The sequence below is a fragment of the Centruroides vittatus genome, unplaced genomic scaffold (assembly GCF_030686945.1).
Source record: "Centruroides vittatus isolate TY-2023 unplaced genomic scaffold, ASM3068694v2 scaffold_435, whole genome shotgun sequence".
Lineage (NCBI taxonomy): Eukaryota > Metazoa > Arthropoda > Arachnida > Scorpiones > Buthidae > Centruroides > Centruroides vittatus.
In genome coordinates, this window is record NW_027122708.1 from 6,217,775 (window position 1) to 6,243,358 (window position 25,584).

General features: G+C 25.9%; 1 protein-coding gene across 2 annotated transcripts in view; it reads left to right on the plus strand.

The window, feature by feature from the left end:
* LOC136989033 (collagen alpha-1(II) chain-like) overlaps nucleotides 1-25,584 on the plus strand; it is a 93,811-nt gene that overhangs the window by 38,766 nt on the left and 29,461 nt on the right. Inside the window, exons 11-28 of one of the 2 annotated variants that reach the window (XM_067287078.1) lie at nucleotides 1,937-1,990; nucleotides 5,560-5,613; nucleotides 5,726-5,779; nucleotides 8,055-8,099; nucleotides 11,229-11,282; nucleotides 12,227-12,271; nucleotides 13,020-13,073; nucleotides 13,592-13,690; nucleotides 13,800-13,844; nucleotides 13,924-14,022; nucleotides 15,562-15,669; nucleotides 16,470-16,523; nucleotides 19,103-19,210; nucleotides 19,325-19,369; nucleotides 22,385-22,438; nucleotides 22,547-22,591; nucleotides 22,682-22,735; nucleotides 23,170-23,331. In XM_067287078.1, coding sequence (XP_067143179.1) covers nucleotides 1,937-1,990; nucleotides 5,560-5,613; nucleotides 5,726-5,779; nucleotides 8,055-8,099; nucleotides 11,229-11,282; nucleotides 12,227-12,271; nucleotides 13,020-13,073; nucleotides 13,592-13,690; nucleotides 13,800-13,844; nucleotides 13,924-14,022; nucleotides 15,562-15,669; nucleotides 16,470-16,523; nucleotides 19,103-19,210; nucleotides 19,325-19,369; nucleotides 22,385-22,438; nucleotides 22,547-22,591; nucleotides 22,682-22,735; nucleotides 23,170-23,331 — 1,233 coding nt within the window. Of the gene's footprint in view, nucleotides 1-1,936; nucleotides 1,995-5,559; nucleotides 5,614-5,725; nucleotides 5,780-8,054; nucleotides 8,100-11,228; nucleotides 11,283-12,226; nucleotides 12,272-13,019; nucleotides 13,074-13,591; nucleotides 13,691-13,799; nucleotides 13,845-13,923; nucleotides 14,023-15,561; nucleotides 15,670-16,469; nucleotides 16,524-19,102; nucleotides 19,211-19,324; nucleotides 19,370-22,384; nucleotides 22,439-22,546; nucleotides 22,592-22,681; nucleotides 22,736-23,169; nucleotides 23,332-25,584 lie in introns of those variants that run through there. The other variant, XM_067287079.1, reaches the window with a different exon arrangement.

Here is a 25,584-nt window from a genome sequence, read left to right on the forward strand (position 1 = left end):
GAGCTCTGAGTTTTTACTTATTCATGATTACATTTTTTTCTTATTAATGAATCTATTGTATTTATATATAATCTAGCCTATACATCCACAAGAGCCGAATTATCGGGCTAGAGTTGGCTATAATAAATAAATAATTAATAAGACAATTTGGCACTAGAGCTTGGCATTAGGCGCCATCTCTTACTAAACTTAATAATTATAATTAAATTAAATAAATAATTTTAATAATTTGGAACTGGAGGAAAAGAAATCGGCCCGAAGCGGGACTCGAACCCGCAACTTCTGCTATCCGTGCAGACACGTTACCAGTTACGCTACCCGGACCTTCAGTCCGATCGCCTCCTCCAGTATATATAAGCTAACACGACGACCATCGACGGTCATTACAATGCCGGCTGGGGACACATCAAGTGCCCACGTCCTCCCAAGGCACTCAATTGTAATGACCATCGATGGTCGTCGTGTTAGCTTATATATACTGGAGGAGGCGATCGGACTGAAGGTCCGGGTAGCGTAACTGGTAACATGTCTGCACGGATAGCAGAAGTTGCGGGTTCGAGTCCCGCTTCGGGCCGATTTCTTTTCCTCCAGTTCCAAATTATTAAAATTATTTATTTAATTTAATTATAATTATTAAGTTTAGTAAGAGATGGCGCCTAACGCCAAGCTCTAGTGCCAAATTGTCTTATTAATTATTTATTTATTATAGCCAACTCTAGCCCGATAATTCGGCTCTTGTGGATGTATAGCTTTGTAACGGGTTAGTCATTATTTATTTATATAATCTATCCATTATATATAATTGTTTTTTCCACAACTTCATGATCACTGAGAATTATAAAATTTTATTTCCATCCTTTATAAAACAATAATTATGTATTTATCTACAAAGTTAAATATGGTATAAAATATGTCAAACAAAATAAAACTTTTTAAAATTAATGAACAAATATTGTTAAGTCTCTAAATAGAAGAAGTAAAAGTTAAAGATTAGTACAATAGAGCATCGATTATCTGACCCCCGATCAACTGTCACATCAGTTAACCGACCACGTTCTAGTCAGCAAATTCAAATATCCGCTAGTGGTGTGGCACTACAATATTTGGCTATGTCTCGGCTACTTTAATATTATTTTTGTTAAATTTTTGCGTGTTTTAGCTGGCAACACTGGCTCGACCATGAATGGGAGGCCAGTATTTATTTTGTGCAAAATAAAGAAATAATTTGTAACGATAAAATAGCGATGATGATTATTTAAAAAAAATTTTGTTAGGCTTAACATCGATGAAAATTCAATGTGAAGTAGCAATATACAGTACTAATATATAAATTACATGGGATAAACTAATATACTATACTAATAATGTATTTTTTCATACTTTTCGGTTATCCGTTTTTTCAGTTATCCAACCAACCCCAGTCCCCAATTGAGTCGGATAATCGATGCTTTACTGTATAGTCATATTATTAGTTGCATAGGATATAAGATGCCCTCAAGTAAAACTAATCAGATATTTAGAAGAAAGTAATTATTCTTTAATCTGTTAAAAATTTTAAAAAGTTACATTTTGACTTAAAAATAAGAAACTGTACAAGAAATAAGAAACTCTTAAACAATAGTGTAATTACTACACTATTGTTTAAGAGATATTTAATTTTCCTACTCTATGCATCACCTCAAGCAGATATTGGAAAAGCAATACATTTATTCCAATCTATAATAATTTAATTAAATTCCATTTTTAAAAACATTTTTTGTATTGTTGTTTGATGTTACAAGCATAATATGAATACTGCCAAAATAGATTAAATAGTATAATCTTTTTCCGAACATCAGTTTAATTTAAAATAAAATTAATGACAAATACAAATTTATAAACTTATTATACTAAATAAAATTTAACTATAAAATAATATGAAATTTATTGTTTTTAGGGAGAACCTGGAGAAGATGGTAGAATGGGACCACTTGGACCTGCAGGACCTCCTGTAAGTAAGAAGTATTTTTTATGCTGTAAATTTTCTTTTTGTATTATTTTTGCTGACACTGAGTATATGTATATGCTATGTTTTATTAATTAAACAAACTAATATTAGTTTTTAAATGATCAACATTTTTGTAAAATGTTTCATTTATTATATATAAATGCAAATGTGGATTGAAAATTGAAAGTAAGCAAATTTTTATCAGATACTTTCACATTATATATTGAAATATTGTAGTGCAATTTTAGCCAAAGAATCATCAGATACAACACAATTCTTGTTATTGATTTTTTAATCATACAATTAATGATAAAATGTTGATGTAACAAAAATCACAAATTATAATAGTGATTCTATTTGTCTCATTTCACATCTTTCATTTTGTTTACTTTTGCTTGCAAATAAAAATATGCCAATACTTATCATAAGAATTTCACAAGACTAGTATAGTAGAAATAATGGAGGAATTTATACAAGTTTCAAACATGAATCAGTCTTACTAATATTTATTGTTAATATGTTTTTTGTAAACTACCAAAAAGTGATATTCTTATTTCAATAATTAATTTTATATTAAAATCAAACAACTGTTTTGTATCAAATTTTCAAAACAAACTCCATACCTGAAAGAAAAAATCCAGCAATGAGTTGCATAACTTTCCTGGAAAATAAAATAAAATTGTGTGTGGTGCTATCTGTTATGATATTTTTTAAAAACTTTTTTTTATTAATTATTATAAAATGGCTAAAAGCTTAGTTTTGAGGATAGAGATGAGTTTTATAAAAAAAAATTGTAAATGTTAATATTTATTTTTATTTATTTTATTTTAAATAAATAAATAAATAAATAAGTATGCATGGCAGATGATTTGTCAGAAAGAAACACTTGGATCATTATGCTTGTGAAGGAGATGTTTTCTTCTATTCAATTGTGGCAGGAGACGAGTCTTAGATGTACCATTAGGAACCAGAAAATAAGAGAATCATCAACAAAAAATTCAAGATACAGGCTTCTGCTGGGAAAGTCATGCTGATGATATTTTGGAATGTTAATGGTTCTAGATTGATGCACTTTCAGGAAAAAGAGTTAAAATGTGACTAGTGATCAATTCAGTGACATGCACGTAAACGAGTTGAAGCTTGTGATACAATTGAAACATCGGGGATGTCTCTCAAAAGGAGTTTTGCTGCTTCATGACAATGCCTAGCACTGTATGGTTATTCATATAGTGGATACACTAAGTGATCTCTAATTTGAAGTGGTGAAACATCCACCATACAATCCAGACTTGGTGTCATCAGATTTTCATTTGTCTGAACTTCTGAAAGAATATTTGCAAGATCAGAAGTTTTTGCTGATGACACCAAGGTAATAGAGGTGGTGCAAAGTTGGTTAAAGGCCATACCAAAAAGCTTAGGACTTAGGGACTTGTATTCTCCTTGGTCAGATCTGTAAGTGTATTCTTCTCTAACAATACTCTTTTTCTTTGAATTCTTTTCAGAATTATTCTTTTACATGTGGCAAGCTGAAAGTGAAATTGAGCTGGCTCCTTCATAAAGGCATCTTTTTCTCCTTTCCAATTGAGAACCTGACAGTCTTCACTGATTTTCATTACTTTTGAATGTTCCTTTATAATGTCTATGTACTCTGAAGGATGGTAAATGACTTCTTTCTACCTTATTGCTTTTTCTGGAATCCCAAACACCCTGTCTTGTAGGAGAAAGCTGTGCCCTGTGATAGGGGAAAAACCTCCATGTTTTTTTATGTTTCTAGGTGCATGTTTTGATAGCCAGAAACAAGCCATGGACAGAACAATTGAATTTTTTGTTCTCGTCATTACATCATCACATACTAAGCAAACTGTCTCCAAGGGCTCTTCCATTATTGTGATGTCATTAATGTGTTGAAAACAGATGAAGCAATCTCATTTGAGCCTTTTGAAAACTCATTTTCAGTCCAAATGTAAGCTGTCACATTATCAGGGTCAATTTACTTTTTGAATTTGAATACATTATTACAGCAGGCACAACATCAACAGAACTGGAGCAGACAGTCCCATGATGCTTTGTGTATGCCAGGGGCTCTCTGATTGGTTGAATTGAAGAGAGTGAATTTTGCTGCAAAACAGCTGTTGGATAATAGGATGTTAGCTTCAAAATGTGATTTTCAACAATTTTTTCAGCCTAATCATGTGAGTGTTGGTCAACAACACTATTACAGTCTTAATTGCCTTTACAAGATGAACATGGTAATATGAATAACTCAATACTGCCAAAAATTGGATAATGTGACTTGTGCATCTATACTCTTCACATAATAAATCTAAAAGCATGTTTGGAATACATATGGAAACATAATTAATTAAATTGGAAATAAACTATTAAAAGTGAATCATCATTGAATAAAGTTTTAATGTTTATTAATTTAAGTTTGTCTGCAGACCACCTGTCCCATCATTATCAACCATGAGTTGAGAAATTCTGACATAGAACATTTAGTTTGTTTTGAATATACACTGGTGTGCAAAACTTAAGCAATTATGTAATTTTTGAACAGACAGCCATGAAATTGTAGAAAAGGGTTTGTTGCGATCAGTACAATAAACACCCAACTCAGTAGAAAGGTGATTTGTATTCAGGAAGAAGACATCACAGGTGACGTGAGGGCACATAGAATGTGTGCAGTATGTTTAGTGCAAAATTACAATAAGAAGGAGGCTTTGATTCCATACTGTATATGTTCTATTCATTTTTGCACTAGTATGCTTTCTTCATCCTTTAAGTACAAAATACTGTCTCTGTATTCTGAATTTCATGTCTCCCAGATGATTTCTTGCAGAGTTATGGCAAAAAACAATTGTTGCTTAAGTTTTGCACACCAGTGTAATTAAATTAAATTAAATAATTAAAAAATATATCTATTTTTTATAAATTACATATATATTTTAAATATATATCTAATTTATAAAACTTGCATTAATGATAATTTAAATTACATATTATAGTTATGTCATAATAATTTATGGGAAATTAATTGATTATTTATTCATTTATTGTTTAAATAATATACATATTTTGAAATTATATCCCAAACATAACACACAAATTTTAACGCAATGTATTCTAATTATGTAGTCAATTTGAACATTTAAAAAACACATTGGATTTCTGTTAGCCATTTTGTTCTATATTGTTTGTATCTGATGATGCCTATTTCATATAGATGAAAATGTTAGTAAATTTTTCTTTTCATAGTGCTGGTGTTGGTTCTGTGTATGGTGTATTTTAAATATCTTTAATAGTAAATATTTTAAGGCTGTTTTCTGTTATTCTTATTAAATTTTTATACTACTATAAATTATGATGATTAAAAAAATATATGAAATATCAAATTAAACATTAAATTTAGTAATTCCAACTGTGATTAAAACAGATTTTGGTCATAAAAATTTTAATAATACAGAAATTTAAGCTTATTAATAATTATACAAGAGAAAAATTACAGTTATTCTGATATTAAAATTAAATAGATATTGTAATTTAACTTTTATGTTATTTTATATTTCTTTTAGGGACCAAGAGGTTTGCCTGGGATGCCTGGCCTTCCTGGAACCAAAGGACATAGGGTGATTACTTTTCATTTAAAAATAACAAAATTAAAATAATTGATATTAAATAGTTTATGTCATTATTTTAAATTATAATATTTAATATGAATTTTATTATAAACTTTTATAGGGATTTCCAGGTTTGGATGGTGCAAAAGGTGAACAGGGACCAACTGGAGAAAAGGTTTTAATTTAGTAAATTTAATATTATATTAATTTATTCTGTTAATTGATTGATTCTCTTTTAATTTATTTAAGTTATATTATAAGTAACATTTCTGTAAATTTTTTGAAAAATTGTTGTAGCAATTTTGATATGATACAGAAAGAGTTTCTATTTTATTTTAAATTATTTTTGAAAAAATTAGTTTTCCTTATAAGTTTGGAATACATACATCAATTAAACAAATTTTAGTAATTTTAACTGCATTAATATATTTACAATAACTATTATTTAATTGTTGTTCTTACTGAAAATCAATATTCTAGTTTAGAATTTTAGTCAAGAATGAAGATAGTTAAAAAAAAAATTGAAAGTTTTTAATTGATGATAAACTTTTTAAAAAATTCTTATAACAAATTAAATTTTGAATTGAAATTTTAACAAAACAGATTTTATATTAGATGCCCAAGAATTTCTTTTTATCAAACTTTTGTATTAATAAATAATAAAATATACTAGAGTCAGTATTTGGAAAAACTACAATACACTGCAAAACACTGGGATGTGTAAAAAACTGCAATCTTAGAACCTATAACTGGTGTGAAATAAAAACAAGGAATGCAGATCACAAAAGTTTTCAAACTGCTGGGTGTTCTTATTCAGGTGTGAGACTGAATTACTGATGGGACAGAGCGAACTGTTAAAGGAAATTCGAGAAACAATTATAAAGTGTTAGATGAGACGCGTGTGTGTTTGTCTAGTTGATCCTAACATGAACTTAAAGGTTGGAGTTCATCAATGTCTGCCATACTGTCGACAGAATCAACTCATCCTTAAAATTGATGCAGTTCTCATTGAGGGACGATTTGTAGATTTGAATGGCCTCAAGCCACTTAAGGTGTTTGTTGTGTGACGTAGTGTGTACAAGTTTCGCCTGGTGGAAGGCCGCCATCATGTCCGGGTTGGTGGTGTACTTGGTGAGGGCGGAAGTGCTTCTCTGATGACGTACGTCTGCTATATGTTCCTGGACTCTGACTTCCAAGGAGCGTTTTGTGGATCCGATATAAACGAGGTTCCCTGAGCAGTTTGAAAACATTTGTGGTGATCTGCATCCTTTGTTTTTATTTCACACCCTGGTTATAGGTTCTAAGAGTGCAGTTTTTTATTTGAAAAAATTTAAATAGACAGAATTATTAATATTTAATACAAAACTAATGCTATTTACTTGTTTGTTTTCTGTATTATTATTATGATTTTTTTTTGACTGTGAAATTACTAATTTAATTTGACATTGTTCAGCTATCAGTAATTATTTGTAATCCAATTTAAGGAAAATGTAGATTATCATGTCAACATATTAAAATTTTTATTTATTAATCTGTATAATTTTATTTATGTTTTCTTTATTAATTTTAATAATTTATGAATCCATTTGATCATAAATTATCTTTCTGCACTTCAGATTATGAAATAAATCAACAATTAAAATAAATAATGTTTTTAATTTCAAAAGAATTAAATTTTTGAAATTATCTTTGTTTCTTCTGTTTAGTATTAAATTATATTTTATAAAATTTATAATACATTCAGCATTGTCTGTAAATAAAATAAGATAAAACTGCATAATAATATTCAAACATTCCAAATTTCATGTATTTTTAAGATAATAGCAATGTTAAACTGTAACAGTATTTTATTCTATTACCTTATTAAACTTAGTATAATTTATTAAGTTTGTTTAAAATGAATTCTGAAATTATACAGTTTTAATAATGTTTTTAGTTTAAATATTAATTTAAAATTCATTTACAATTATTTACCTTAGTATTTAGTTTATGAATAATCTTTTGAGCTATTATGATGGAGCACATATTTGAAAAAATTCTGTTAAAAAGCTTAACATGTAGTTTTAAGAAAGTTGTTAAATTATCCAATAAGTTTCTTAACTTTTAAGAAATTTTAAAAAATTTGTAGTTAACATATTAAAATAATTTTTTCATATATTTTATATTTCTTTTTCTATAATTTTATTTATATTTTAGTAGACATTAAAAGACATGTTAATTTATTTTAAGCTTATTTCAATAAGCTCATATATTTATAATTCCATCATTAGAGCTTTTAAAAAAGCTATTTTTTAAATATCTTATCAAAATATTTTATTATATTGTTCTAAACTTTACTAGTATACATTTTTTTTATACTTAATTTGGGAAAGTTACAAATTTTATGATATAGTATATATCCATTAATAATAATAATAATAATAATAACAACAAATTCATTTTCATTTCAGGGATCTCAAGGACCACATGGTAAAATGGGGTTGGCTGGACCAATGGTAATTATCATTTTTAAATATTAAAATATATTAACATAAAATGTAAGATATATATAACTACACATTTTCAATGAATAAATATTTAAATTTTTTATATTTTACATTTCCTAATAAAATATGTTATTAAAGTATGCACTCTGTCAATATTTTTCTTTTAGTTTAGAGATCTCAAATTTGTTTCTTAAGAGTTTCAAATATGTATTTTTATTTTAGGGATCTGTGTGAATCTTGAGGTTTTAAAATAAACATATAATAAATAAATTATAGATTTTTGGAGAACTATCATAAACAACATTAACTTAGTCCTAAAAATTTGCTTTTAATATGAAAGATAATAAGCAGTTTTTCAAAATAATTATGAATCAGATTTAAAAACAAATTTAATTAATTACATTAAATTAAAATTCAAAATTATTCTATTTAATACATCGTTATTATACATTACAGTTATTCTACTAAAAATCTAGAGAAGACTGTCCATTTAATAAAGAAAAATATTCTATTTTATATTATTTAAAAAAAATTGGAGACATAAAGCATAATGCCAGATATTTGTCTTGAATTGACTGAGTAACATCTAATAGCATATAAGTTTATAATATTTGATTCAGTAATTATAAGTTTTAAAAGAATAATATCTTAATAATATATCATAATAGGCAACAACAATCCAACATAATATTTATGTTGGATTATAAAATAAATAGAAGTGTTTAGCCACTTTTGATATATTATAGAATACTAGTATTTGCAAATTAATCAATATTATGGACATTTTTAGAGATTTTAAAATAACTTTTATAATTTTTGAGAAAATGTATGATAAGAAATATATTTATAATTTAATAAATCTGTAAGAAGGATACTGAGAATTGACTATCAATGTCATAAGTAAAGATAAAAAGGATATGTGACAGTCATGGACTGAAAATAAAATAAATAACATTCATGTATTTTAAATACAATAATTATGTAAAATGAATCATTTTGTGAAAATATGATTACTTAAAAAAACACGATTAAAAATATTTGGTCTTACTCAGAGTTTAATTAGAAACTTTCTCTTACACATTGATTATCAGTACAAAATTGTTTTTTAATAAAACTTTAATAAAGTTAAAAATATTTAAGTAAAGGCACACACACACACATTTGGTATTTGCCAAATGCTGAGCAAACATTTGGCCAATACCAAGTAGTGTGGATGATTTACTTGTAACTTCACTCAACAAATATTTGGTGTTCTCCATTTTCCACTCCTTGTTGATATATTCTGCCAAATGAAAGTGAACGAATCTTGGACAAACATTCAAAATTTGTACAATGAACTGATGATTGGCAAATAATTGTGTGTGTACATATGTATTTGCCATATGACAAAAACTTCAGCAAATACTTCGGTGAAAGGCAATTATTCAGCAACCAGTGAATACCAAATGTGTGGAGTTGTCTTAATACATAAATAATAGTATAAATATAATTTTTATATTATTAGCACATCGAAATTTTTTTTAAAATGAATATGTGTGTTCATATAATAATCAATTATAAATATTTTATTAAAAAAGAAAAATTTAATATTTTCTTCATAAAACACATTTAATTAATCTGCAAGAAAAAATATTTCTATAAATTTACACAAATGTATATTAATACAATTAATAAATTACGTACAAATTACGTACAAATGTATATTAATAAATTTAAAAAATATAATCTAAAATTTTTTGTGAATAATCACTATTTCTCAGAACTGTTTACAGATATTTATATGAGAAATTATTGATGATATGGAATTTAAATAATTAATTTACATTACCAATAAAACATTTTCAACTTATTATGTGCTAATAAAAGATCATTTATTGTAATAGAATGTTTTTGAAATTTCTATTAAATTAGAACAAGAAACTTAAATGGAAACATATTTGGCTTGAAAATATATTCTTCAGTAAATAGTGTAACAGACTTTTGTATTAAAATCTAAAATTATAGTATAACATCCTAACAGCTGAATATCTAATGTTTTCCTAACAAAATATACAATAGATCCTATTAAGAAAATAATATAATAATAATTACTTTAATTTAGATTTAATAAAAATTTTATAATTATATTTATTTATATTATATTGTATTGTGACTGCAGGGTCGGTACCTCTTTGGTACCTTGTCAGACTGAAACCACTGTGTCTTTTTGAACAGACACAGAAACTGAGTTGGCCGCAAATTTCGTTGCGCGAACGGTCACGTTTGTAGGCTTCCGGATTCAGAATGGAGGTGGAAGGAGATGACTGGAGGAAGTACACTCCACAATACTTAACAAAAATACCCGTTTATTGATGGATATTATTTACAAATTCTATGACAACATTTCAGAAGCTTAGCACAATGGCTAAAAAATTTAATATAGATGCTTAGCACAATTGCTAAAAAGAGAGGGATAAACCTATCGCGACCCTGATTGAGAGAGAACTCACAGTAAGTTTGTGAAATGATAAATACCTTAAAAAACTCGTAAGTCCTAGATGTATCTATGCACAAATCAATGTAAGGTCACCAGCTTAGTTCGGAGGGTAATCCTTTTTTGTCTTCTTGGGCGGCGGCAAGTGACGACAGCTGGAACAGCAGGTCAGAACACACACACTTTAGGAAAAGGTTGATGACCACTACCCCAGATTGTCATCACCCCCTCTCTTTTATTAGGGGGGCTCCTCCTGGTTTTTCCATGACTTGGTTAAGATTTTTAGTATTTTAGGACCAATAGTCAAATGTTCACTCATTGGTTCCGGGTGACACATTCAATGTGTCACCTTCAATAGGGAAGTAAGTCCATGGGAACAGGTTTAATCATCTCTTGGATGATTTTTCTCTCAAAAAATTTGTTTGAATAAATTTTTTTGTCAGGCCCGGGCTTACAGTATTATTAATTAATTATATATAAAATTACATAAGTAAACTGGTATTTTATATATAATTATTTAAAATATCACTTTATTTTTCTATTTTTCACTTATTTACAAATATAAAAATGATTATAAATAAATATCATAGTTAATCTTATCACTATAATATTATATTGATATTATTTTCTTCTTGTTAAAATATATTATGTTTTATATATATTAGGGTCCACCTGGACCAAGAGGTGAACGTGGTAGAGAAGGACCACCAGGACCACCTGTAAGTAGAAAAAGCACCTGTAAAAAATTAACCTGATGTTTTTAAATATTGAAAAGAAAAATACAGAACAAAAATTATTCTCTTAGAAATTATAATTTTTCTTTTTAAATTTGACTGCTATTTTATTTGTAAGCTTCTTAACTTCACTCCAAATCTCTTTGGTCATCTGTAACCTTCTCAAATCTAATTTCTTAAAATCTGTCTAAAGAAACAAGATACTCTCTCTCTCAGAAATTCTTTTAAAATTTTTTATATGTTATGTCTCAAATACAATGTTTTAATTTTAATCTTGATAATTTATATATTATAGTTTATTAATTAAGAATTGTGAAATCAGGAACAGTCATAAAATTAACTTTTTTTATAGATTCTTATTCATGGTTTTGTCTATGTTTGACCTTCTGTGTTTAGTCGTCTTATATCTAATTTCATACACTTTCACATATTAATAAAATGCTTATAGTTTAACTTAAGTTTTGTTTGTGTTTGCTGATAATATTTTTATTTTTAAACTTTTTAAGATAATTTTTAAGAATATTTTAATTGAAAAGAGTGAATTGTATCAAATTAAATTAAATTAAATTTTATTTAATTTTTCAAATAAAATATAAACTATTGTATATATTCTAAAATAGTCATTCCAAGAAATTGTGCAAACATTTAATTATTCAGATTTTATGTCTGAATTTTATATATAAATTATTTAATATTTATTTGATACTATTTAAAACTATTATACAGAATGAATTGGTTTTCATATATATTTTTTTTATTTATACAAAATATATTTTATTATTGCTTAATTATTATATTGATTGTATTGCTTACTGCAATATATAAAAATAATTATAAATATTAAAAAAGTTAAATTACAGTTATATTTTTTATATTTATAGAAAATTACTTTTTAAAATATATTTAACACAATTATAAATTGTTTTTAGGGTTTAAGAGGAATTGATGGATTACCTGGACCACCAGGACCTCCAGTAAGTTATAAACAAAATAAATGTAAATTATTTTAACTTTTTGTTTTGAAAATGTGTAATATTTATACATATTTATTTAATTAAATGTTTATTATAATCTGTATTATAATTATCGTTGTAATGTAATTTATAAGATGTATATAAAAGGAATTTAATAATTTAAAATTATAAACTAGTTAACTACTTTTCTTTAGTTTTAATTCCTTATTTCAAGTAATTAAAATTAAAGTAATGAAAACTAGCAAACTAGTAAATTTAAAAATTAGTTTATAATTTTAAATTAAATTAATTTTTGAATTGAATTTAGTAATTTCTGTAAAGGTTAGGACCGTCTGGAATGGGGAAAATACATTAGTTAAAATTTTATTTAACATATTATAAAATGAAAATAACATAAGTAGAAATATCTTTTACAAAATAATTTCATACAAGATCATTTTTGTAAAGTTTTGTTGAGAAAAAAGTAAGTTTTTGGCACATGGCTTACTTTGCAAATGTTTACATTTACCTGAAGGCTGTAAATTGTTCTTTGGAGGCAGAATTCTGGCAGTCATTTCTATGTCTTGATTAAAGATGAATAATAAAATAACACCAAAAGTAACAAATATTAATACATAAGACAATGAGATTATTATTGTGTTATGACAATTAATATTCATAAGATTATTATGTATTTATATTAAAAATTATTTAACATATTTAAAAATATATAAAATTAAAAACAAATAATTAAATATTTCTTTTACAGGGACCAATTGGGAGACCAGGACCTCCAGGCTTTCCAGGATCTCCTGGCTCTAAGGCAAATATATTCTTTAAAAGATTTTTTTAAAAACTTTAATTACTATCATAATAGTGTGTTTAATTTTTAATAAGCTAGTTTAAGAAGTTCTCTCAATTTGAATACTTTAATTTATTTTAAAATATATAATTTTGATTATTTAAATTAATTTATCTATATTAATAAATATTTTTAAATAGTTTTAATAGTAATCTAAAAATTGACATTTTGTTTGGTTAAACAATAGCATCAGAATTATCAGTTTGAAATATTATTTGGTAACATCATTTTTCACATTTGATTTATTATAACAGATAGGATTTATAAATATTAAAATTTAAATATATTTTAAATGTGTTTAGTGAGAATTTAGTATTTAGTATTTTGTTAAAAATTTTAATAATTATATATAAGTATTATTAATTATCTTTTTAATTTGATAAATTTATAAGATAAATTTGATAACTAGGCACTACATATAAAAATTAATATTAATTTATATAATCTAAACTGATTGATTTTAACATGTCATTTTAAAGGGAGATGCTGGTGCAACAGGTCCAAAAGGTATTCAAGGACTTCAAGGGCCAAGAGGAGAACCAGGTAAACCAGGAATTCCTGGTGAGCCTGGTCCTATGGTTAGTATAGTTAACATATAATAAGTTTAACTTTAGTATATATATATATATTAAAGTTAAGCTTATAATATATATATTTATTTATTTACTGTGTTTCATTAATTATTAGGGACCACCAGGAAAAGACGGTGTTCCAGGAGAAAAAGGTTCACATGTAAGTATAATAATTCAATTAATACAAATATATTATTAAATTATTAATTAAATGTGGTTTTTTTTTGTCATTTTTATAGGGAGATGCAGGACCACCAGGTTCACCAGGTTTTCCAGGTGCAAGAGGTCCTCCTGGCTTATCTGGAAGCCCAGGTCTTCCTGGACCAAAAGGATCTCCTGTATGTTTTTATTGTTTTTATATTATTTATGACAGTTTATTAAATAAAATATATTTTTTACAATTAATATAAATAATAAATGGGAACAGCTGGACAAAAAAAAAATTGAAGGTATGGAACAAAATTTAAATGTTTTAAAATTGGGATGAAATTTAGATGAAAATTGAGATGATAGAAATACATCAAATTAAAACATATTATAAATAGATAAAATCAAAATAAATTTTATTTAAAACATCTTAGAAAATTTGTTGTTGTTGAAGATTATTCTACTAATTTTATATCCTTTATCTAAATAATTCTTTCTAAGATAATCTTAATATAACCTAAATCATTTTCTAAATATACTGTTTAAGTTAATTAAAAACTTTAATATTATAAAAACTTCAATAAATTGAGTTAAATATTAAATAATAATAATAATTAAGACTTAAAAATTTACATCAAAATTTTAAAATTTAAGAGAGAGTTTGAATTTAATAAATGTACATATTAATGAACTGTAATATTTTTAACAAAAGAATATGAAAATTGCATATGATTATGTAAGACGTTATAATTTGTAAAATTTATGTCAATTTGAAATAATTTGTCTAAAACAAACATTCACGTATTGACAAAACTCAATATGTTATAGAACTACAGTGGCCAAACTGCAGCTCTTCTAGGCTCTTATTGCAGCTCTGGTAAATTGGATCCATATCCCCTAATATATATATATACAATATACAGGTTATATATAAAATACCATTTCAATATAGGATTCAGCTCTCACCTATTTCTGATATTCAGTATATAGTGCCTATCGTGGCAAGGTTGTTTGGACAAGTTGCTGAATTTACATACATTAAAAGACAAAAAATTTTGGGATTTTTGTATCTTAAAGAATTATGAAATCTTTCAGTACTTTATTCAAAATTGAATATGAAGAACACACTTGGAGACTTTACGGTGATTTAAAGTTTTTATGTTGTTAAATCAATAAGCTGGTTACATTAAATTTTCATATCTTTTTGTGTAAAGATCATAATCTCAACACTGGATAAAAAAAATCAGACATGAATTTTAATAACTAGTTCCTAAAATATTGCACATTCAAATTTCCTTAATTGAATTAAATTCTTCTATGGGTCTTTACTTGGTCTTCCGTCATGTCAACAAACTATTTTATCATTAAAACATTATTCACTATTTAAATAAATAATTGAAAATTTTAATTTTAATTACACTAATTTTGTTTCCTATTAGTATTAAATTTTTATACATTAAAATGACAAAATCATTTTATTATCAACTTTTTCTTTCCTTAAATAAATGAATAAACTAAATTTAATGTTTAATATAGTCAAATTTTTGCAGTATCTAAGTAAGTCTTTAAAGTACTATAAAGTAGAAATTTATTTAATATTAAATTTTACTTACATTCATTTTACAGATTTATTAAGATTTATGATAAGTTTGTTTTTCTATTATAAAATATAGAATATGACAAAATTTTTAAAAAGCTTTAAAAAGTATGATTTAAATGCGTTTTTCTAGGGAATAAGAGGAGATTCAGGTGCAAAAGGTGAAACAGGAATAAAAGGTGAACAAGGTACTGCAGGACCAAGAGGATTGCCAGGAACTCCTGGATCAGCAGGAAAAAGAGTAAATAATTAAAATTTTAATATTTATATGATGATTAAGAATTTCTAAGTACTATTGATTTATAATTATTTTGTTTTAATTGATATTTTAGCAAAATTTTTCAATGATTAATTTCCTAGTTCTGCTTAATAACAATACTTCTTAGCATTATCTATTCTACAAGTATTTAATGATAAAATCATTTTTTTGCTTTATACATAAGTTTATTTTTATTTATAATTTTATATATTGCAAGAATGGAAAATTGTTCATACAAAAATTTATATGAATTGCACTATAAACCTATTGACTAGTGTCAGTAACACATATACATTGCACAAACGTTTTTGGGCTACTCCATTTTTTTTTGTCTCAAAAATTTATAGTTTTATCAAATTCTTGCAGAAATATAAATATTACAGAAATATAATGATTCTGTTATGTAATCATTATAATTGTAAAAGTAATAATTTGCAATATAAGTCATTATGTTTTTTGCATTCTGAACCAAAGACTATGCACATTATTTCTTGACTTATTGTTACGAATGTTTATTCTATTTGAATTTAATAAATTTCTTGTTAATGTAATAAATTTCGTAATATTTTAATTTAATTTTTATTTTATTAATATTATTGGTATGTAATTTGTGTACTATTTACTTTATTTTAATATAATTTGTATTTAATTATTTTCATCTCTTCATAATGCTATCCTAATTGTTTTTAATAAAATCAGTCAGATCATTATTCAGCAATTAGATTTAACATTTTTTTTATGTTGAAAATATTTATTTTAATCAATTTTTTTTTGTAATATAGGGTAAAATGGGATCACCTGGACCACCGGGTCCTCCTGGTTCAGCTGGTGAAAGAGTAAGTTTGACTTGAAATTATTATTAAAAGTTTTAGTATTGAATTCTTTTGATAACTTTCATTAAAATAAAATTTTAGGGAAGCATCAATGTTTTTTGACATTACTTAATATTGTGTCAATTACCCTTATTCAGCTCTCAAACTTTATATACTCTTTAAAGTTGCATTTTCTACTATTTAGGCCTACTATTTAAAAAGCATTTTAGTTTTCAATTGAAAAGTCTCTTGTATAAATTAATTTTAAAGCAATGTATAAAATTAAGTAATTAAGAAATTAAATAAATAAAAAAATTTTAATTTCTATATTTGATTTTGGAATGAAATGCATAAATTAAAAGTTTACTGAGTAAAATTGTTCTTATATTTCCTTATAATGTTTTTTTTTAAATCCATCATTAGCTTTCCTTCATAAAGAAATAATTTATAATTCTTTGTTTATGAAGGAAATCATTTATATTTCCATTACAGTGGGCGATCGGTTAACAAACAGTTTGGACAATGAACAAAACGGATAACGAACACTTTCACGAAAAGTTTTTATGTTTGGATAATGAACACTTCACAGAACAAACAGAAAAAAGAAGCGACATAAAATAGTGAATACCGATTGGTTTTTTCTTGTCTCCAGGTGACAATTCAAAACCTTTCGGAGCTCTGAAGACGTTGACATTGATTCTCAACCCGATAGTATTCCTCCAAATTTTGAAACTCTCTCTTGTAATTCCAGCTTTTTGTTTACCTTTCTGACAAATAATTTTTTTATAGTCTTTGCGAGACTGTCGGGCAGGTACTCATTAAGTGTTTCATTGGTTTTTATTTATGAAAGGTGAGAGTTTAATTGTTCCATCAGATATTCATTAACGTTTTAATACCAAATGTCAAATTTCATCTGGGCCTTGCATTTAAATAATTTTTTTGTGCACTAGTTGATTTATGTCCTCTGAATTTTTGTAAGTGCTTTTCTGAACTTTTTATTTAAAAAAGAAACTGATAATATTATGGAGCCTAAAAAGAATGGTGTCAAGAACTATGCTCACCATAGAAACCAAGCAAGAGATAATAGTTAAGGTAGGTAGAGAGTGGGCACAAGATGTCTGATGTTGCTAGGCAGTATGGCTTGAACAGGTCTACAGTAGACACAATCTTAGCTATGAAAGATATATCAAGAAGTCTCAAGCAGCTAAAGGAGTAATGAAAATCACATCTGAGAAATAAAGAGCATTGAAGAGCTCATAATGGAACCCGAAACTGATGTGATGACAAGAACTCCAAGAACTCTTAAATGAAGAACACCAAGAAACTCAGCAAGATGTGTTTTCTTTTGAAAGAGGACCAATGCCGACATCTGCTATTGAAGATCTTCTGAAGAAGTGGGAGGATGTCAGAACAATGGTCATCCAAATGCCATCCAAGCCAGAATGAGGTTAATAGGCTTGGGGATCCCTACAGTTACAATGCTATTAATTACTTACGAAAAATCATGAAGAAGAGAGAAAAGCAATCGACATTGGACAGATTCTTTAACCCCCACAAATGGAAAAAACATGATTAATAAAAATGCAAGACTGTGTATATATTTACTTTTACTATTACGTATATATTTTCTTACTATGTTTATTTATATTTTTATATTTTGGAGTCTTCAGAACAAATTAATCAAATTCCCATAAAAACCTATGATAAATCAATAATCAGTTAACAAACAATTCAGATAACGAACAAAGTCTTGGAATGGATTATGTTCATTAACCGATCACCCACTGTATATATTATGAAAAATTAATGTAATATATTAATGTAATATTAATGTAATGAAAACTAATATTAACTTTTTTCTATGTGATTATAATTGATAACAGTTACTTCATATATTCATGTCATCCGATGTCAAAATGGATATTTGATATTAGTGAACAAGTGATATTTAAAAAAGATATATGAAATTAAATCAAAGGCAAATCAATCTACAGTTTATATTCCATTTCATTTAAATTGTATATTTGACAATTGTTACGTCTTATTTGTGTGATGTACTTTTTGCTATTACATTTGTATTATATTGAAGATTTATTAAATAAAATCATATTGAAATTAATTTTGCAAAAAATATTTTTCTGATGATAATGTAAATTTAATTATAATTTTAAAATTAATTTTTTAACTTTATTTAAGAATTTTATTTTTTTTTTAAATTTTTAAAATCTTCATATTAACAAAGAATTAATTTATAAAATTAGAAATCTATAAAATGAATTAAATTAGTATTTTAGTTTTACATAATGCTAATTTTTAGTTTATTATAAAAAAATCAATATAAATGCAAAAGTTTCTAAATTATGCTATTAATTATAGTAACTGAATGAATAGTTATATAGCAATAATTTTATAAAAAATAAATAATAATTTATTATTTTATTAGAATCACCAATGTTTCAATATCAATATTTAATTCATATTATATATTGATTTTTCCATGCTTTACTGAATATTCCTATTTATATATATTTTATGTCGAATATAGATAAATCTAAATGATATAAAATGATATATGTATGTATTGACTATGGTTTTTGAATTAGGGTAGTCCTGGTCCACGAGGTCTTCCTGGATCTGATGGTCCTATTGGAATGAAGGGTACTCAAGGAGATCGTGGTCCTCATGGTCCTCAAGGTTCTAAAGGTTCTCAGGTAATTTGTTCTTAATATGTAAAAATAAATAATTATATTCACATTTTAGAATAATTAATATATTTTTTAACTTAAGAAATGAGTTTTTAAAATTATAAATTTTTATAATTAAAGGGAGAAATTGGAAGACCTGGACCACCTGGATTACAAGGACCCAGAGTATGTTTTTTAGACTATTTAAATATATGGTAATCTTTCTACTTTTACAAGAATTATTGGAAAATATTGAATTCAACAATAATGGATTCAATAATGGGGGAAAACAGTGTTTACTTCTAAGCAATAAGATCACTATACAATTGATTTTTGAATTTGCAAGATATTAAACCATGGAAAAGATTTAGTAACTAGATATAAATTGATTTGGTTAATGGCTTTTCATCTGCTTTTTTCTATATATATTTTGGTTAGAATGATTCATTTCAGACATTATATTGATATGTATATGGAGTACAGTTTAAATATAAATTGATAAAGTGTAATAAAAAAATTATATCATTGTACTGTAATTTAAGTTTGAAAACCAGAATACAAACCTAATTAACAAAATACTAGTAATTATATTTGTGGCTCTAGAAGTGAATGAAATGTAACCTAAAACTGTCATCATCTGCAATTAATCTGTATTGTAGTACAACAATTTTTAGCTTGCAGCTAATGTAGCTAGAAATCATTCTAGCTTAAAATAGATCATATTGTAATAATATAAATATCTCCTTATTGTAAAGGATCACCAGAATGCTGTATGTAAAAATATTGAATGAGAAATTTAATCTAACATAAGTATAAAAAATATAGGCTTTTGGATATAATGCCTATTGTGGATGTCAACAGCGGGCTATATAATGCTTTTTTAGGTGTCAACAGTAAAGACATTCACAAGTTTTATAAGAATTGAATAGAAAGCAACAGATTTTTTAAATATGACTATTTAAAAAAATGAAAAATTTTAATAATTTTTGAATAATCATGCATCTGTCAAGATCAGATTCTCTATTTAATTTTTTTTTGTTTAAAAAATATCTAATCTACAAATGTTCTTTTATTTGCATGTTTCCAAGCCTAAAATAAACAATTTTATGGGAACTGAAATGTTTTTCAACCCATAAAAATCAAAGGAAAGGTTTAATGAGTAGAAGGAGCATGTGGGGCTGGGCTATGTAGGTATCCATTATGATACCTACATAGTCCAGCCTTATATAATACATATTATGATTCTACATCAAAAACAAACAAACTTTTATCTAAAACATTTTTTTCAAATAATGCATTTATCAGATGTTATGAACATTTGATCTTTTATGCACCATAACACGTACAGTACTTCTATATATGTGTAATAGAAAAATGCTATAGAGTAAATTGAAAAAGGAAGAAAAATTGCTAAAAAAAAATAAATGCTAAAAAATCTAGATGGAGCAGGACCCCACTACATACAAATTGTAGTATTTGAAGACACTGTAATGGAAGGTGGATTGGACAACATTGACCAGTAATGACAGCCTGCCCAATCACTAGACTTGGCTTCACCTGACTTATTTGTGGGGATATTTCAAGAATATTGTCTGTGAACAGGAACCAATAACTAGAGAAGCTATGATTGTAAGAATTTGAACAGCTTGTACAGTACCTACAAACATACCATGAAATGTTTTATTAAAACCTGTGAAACATTTCCAACAGAAAATTGATGTATGCATTCAGCAAACTGCAGATATCTTTGAACGTCACTAGTCATTTGAGAAAACTGTGACAGGCATTCACATTAATTATGCATTCTGCTAAAATTTTAATTAAACTGAAAAATGTATAGAATAAATTTAATGTTATCTTGAGCTGTGGCACAAGTTTTTATATCAATTTATTATATGAAGAAAAATAATGATTCCACCAAATAATAATAGTTTTGTAATAATTTTATTGTTGTTCTTCCTTTTTTTTTTTTTTTTTGATGAATTCATGGATATCCACATATGCATGCACATGGCTTTTTTTACTTTTTTTTATTTTTATTAGATAAATTTAATTATTTCTTTTATTTTAAAGTGAAGAATATAAATTAAATAATCAGATAAAATAAAGCATCAATTATAACAACAATATATCAATGTAATTACCACTCTTCATATTTGAAAATATTAAATCATACCATCATTTCAACTATACATAACAAAATCAGTGAATAGCAACGTGAAAAGACTAGTAGTTCAACTGGGATTTAATAAATACTCATTATTTATCAGAAATGCATATAAACTTCTCAGGTGGTGAATATCATTAGTGTAAATCTAAGGACTTTTCAATGTTTCACTTGCTGTGGGAATATCAAGGACTTTTGGACATGTGTAATTTATGTAGCATCTTGCAAATGTTTCAATGTAGTACACCTTTTGATTTTAGAAATATTATAATCTTGAGAAAAATGGTTTGTATAAATTGTACAACTACTTTGTTAAAATTACAGTATCGCAAAGGTAATCTAAATGAAAAACTTGAAATATGTAATAAAAAACTATAATGTGGATAAGATTTAAAGGGGCTGTTTGAGAAGAATCTGTGAACTCTTGTTTTGTTGTAAGGTGATTAGCAGATTTATTGTAATAAAGATCTTCGAATAAGCTAAATAATTTGCAAGCAATAGAATAATGTTATTACAAATGAATAATCTGTAAATTTTTGTCCGATGGAGATTATATTGTTTTGATAAAATTGAAGACAAAGTCTGCCTAAAAGGGACCGCCATTTATTTTTTCTGTGTTTGAGACAATACACATTCTTAGTGACTGACCTTTCTTCATAGGCTACTTGTTGCCAGAAGTTAAAAAAGTCCTTAAAAGTAATTTTAATTGGATATATTTTGTTTTTTTTAAGGACTTTTTTAACTTCTGGCGACAAGTAGCCTATAAAGAAAGGTCAGTCACCAAGAATGTGTATTGTCTCAAACACAGAAAAAATAAATGGTGGTCCCTTTTGGGCAGACTTTGTCTTCAATTTTATTAAAACAAATGAATAAATTTAAAAGTTTTGTACTTCTAGATATATGTAATTTTCCCCTGCAATAGGGATAATTTTCCTTTTTTGCTAATAAAGATTGATTGATTGATAACAACATCTGAATAATTTTTAAATTAAGAAAAATAATTGAAAATATTTACGTAATTTAATTTATTTAAGGGCTTGCCAGGTCGTCCTGGAATTCCTGGAAAAGATGGAGCACCTGGAGATAGAGTAAGTTATTTACTATATATATAGTAAATAATTATATAATTATTGTACATATATAATAATTAATTAAATAATTTATTTTGTGATTTTTTTCAAATAATCAAATTACAGGGTCCTCCAGGAGCAGATGGTAAACCTGGTGAACAAGGTCCACAGGTAATGAATGTTATATATTTGATTTTTTTTTTTTTTTTTGAAAGTTTTGATAATTCAATACATAAGCTAATTATTACAATTTGTGTGTAGGGAATTCAAGGTGTACCTGGAATGATAGGATTACCAGGAGGAAAAGGAGATCAAGTAAATAATTTATTTAATATTAATATGTTAATGTTATGTATTCATATATTTCTTAATATTATGTAATATATTAATAAACATATTCTTCATAATCTTTAATTTTTTGTATCTGCATTCCATTTTGTTCTGTTGTTTTTTTTAAATTTTTAGTATTTTACACTTATTGTATTTTATTTATTTTATCTTTCTTTTATATTTGTTTGTTATGGGTTTCTTTGTTAATGTAGTGGAAGATATCTGTTATCTTTTCACAGTTTCTATTGTAAATATAGTAAATAAATAAACTAATAAAATAAATGCTTAATAATAATTGAATTTTCAGAAACTATTTTAAGTAAAAATAAATATAAATGTTTTCATTAAAATTTTAATATTTTCAATTTATTACATATTTGTTAGCTTTTAATATTTAATAATTATTGGCATGTTAACAGGGTGAAGCAGGACAAGATGGTTTACCAGGACAGCCTGGTCCACCAGGACCAAGAGGAGATTCAGGAAAAGAAGGATCTCCTGGTCCAGCAGGGCCATCTGGGCCTACTGGAGAACCAGGAGAGAGGGGTCCTCCTGGTCCTCAGGGAGCAAGAGGATTTCAAGTAAGACATTATATTATATTTAATTATTTTTATTAAGTAATTAATTAATTACAAAAATCTGTATACAAGAATGTATGTATAAAAGTGAAACAAATGATTGGATTTCTTTTATCAAAAAACATATTTGTGTTAAACATTCACAAACATTTAAAGAATATCTACACTATAACGACATGATTTCAACACACACTCAGTTATAAGTTAAACAGTTATTGTGTCAGAATCATGAAAAATTAATTTGTATAGGTTTCATATTTTGACCAGTAATGTCATTGATATTTGCATTATAAATGATGATGCTAATGTGCCAATGATTTCATCTGCAAATATTATTGCATTATAAATTTGTCAGTAATTTTTCTGTAAATAAAAGAACTGTCAATAAAATTGTTATGAATAAAAAAAACCATTCAAAAAAAAAGAACTATTATTTCTAATTTAGTCAGCTAATTAGAATATCACTTATTTAATACTGACTATATTAATCAGGTATCCATTTTGGTTTCTATTTTCTTTGCTATTTTCTAATAAGTATGGATATAGGTCCAGCGGACACTTATAAATAACAATGCATCATTATGTATGTGTACTGGAACTGCACCTTTACTTTCTAGAAAACAGCAATGGAAATAGGAACTGAATTGGATACCTGATTAATACAGTCAGTATTAAATTGGTGAAAATCATTGTGATGTGATATATTGAAAAATGTACAAAACAAATTTGTTCTGTAGAATACAAAAATCAAAGAAACACAGTCTACTTGGAACTGCTCCTGAAAACATTTCTGAAATAAATAAATAAATTTTTTCATTTGCCTTAAGGAAACAATATATTCATAGGTGCAAATTCTGTTAAACATAATACCAAACATCTTTGGTATTGAGTTTAATAGAATTTGTAGAGTTTTCAATACCAAATAAAATCAAAATTAACTAAATCTATCTATGTATATAAAGTACTTAGCTTAAAATTGTTATGATACCTTTCTATCACAAAAAAAAAAAGAAAAAGTAAGAACACAGCATCACATATCAATTAATCATCACAAAATTTTTGTTATGAATAGTCTATATTGGGAATAACAGAGCAAACAAGTGTGTTGAGGTTAGGTTGACTATGACAGCCAGGAAAAAATTAGAAATGGTCACACTAGGAATTGATGAATCATAATGAAATTATTGAACAAAAAATAAGGATTTATAATCTTATATGTGATGATTGTAAATCTCATTTTATTAATAAAAAGTATAGCATCAAGTTAGAACAAATCATAACAAATGAGAAAAATTGACAGAAATTAAATTTTTAATGTAATGCTTGTATTTTGTAGATTTTATATGTGAAATACTACAAATTTCAACTAGAAAACTTTAATACAGTCAAACCTGTTTTTATGCGGTGGATAGGGACCGCATAAAAAAACGCATTAAAAAAAATCACACGAAACTTCACGAGTGGCTATAAAAAATAGTTTTCGCAACACAATTAAAAAAATATTTTTTATGCGGTCAATTGGGACCGCATAAAAAAGTCTCACATAGAAAATAACTCAAAACTGTATGAAATAGAATTTATTGACAACAGATGTCAGCACTTGACTGCATCGTCTTGTCTATTGTCTGTTTTACATATTTTTGTCCAGGTGGTGTTTTTTTGACTTAAAAAATAAATTATTTCAGTTTTTGCATATTCATGCAATAATATTACTATAATAAGTTCATTTATGCTATAATAAGTTTATTTAGCTATAATAAGTCAACGTGAGACATGACGAATCGCACGAGACTAGTCGTCAACTATACCGCACAAATAAAAAATCGCACAAAAAAAAGACCGCATAAAAACAGGTTTGACTGTATACATGATATTTATAATGCTCAATAATTGGCAAATTTAACATTTTCTGCAAATAGTATTATTAATTAAAATTTTATAATTATGGATACTATTTGAATGTCATATCATTAAAATAAACAGTCAATTGTGTTGTTATTAATATTTTAATAGTATTTTAAATAAAATAATACTAGATGTTTCTTGTAATATTCTTGTTTTTTAAAATAATTTATTTCAAAGTATTACAAATCACCAAACTCATTATTGTGTTGTGAAAATTTACAAATTTTTAAAAGAGTTTGAAATTTAAATTCTTTAATTTTTATTCTGTTTTTTTTTTTATAGCCAAAAAATTAATTGTTGAAAGCATTTGTGTGTTAATAAATAGTTATTACATAAACTTCTTGGATTTTT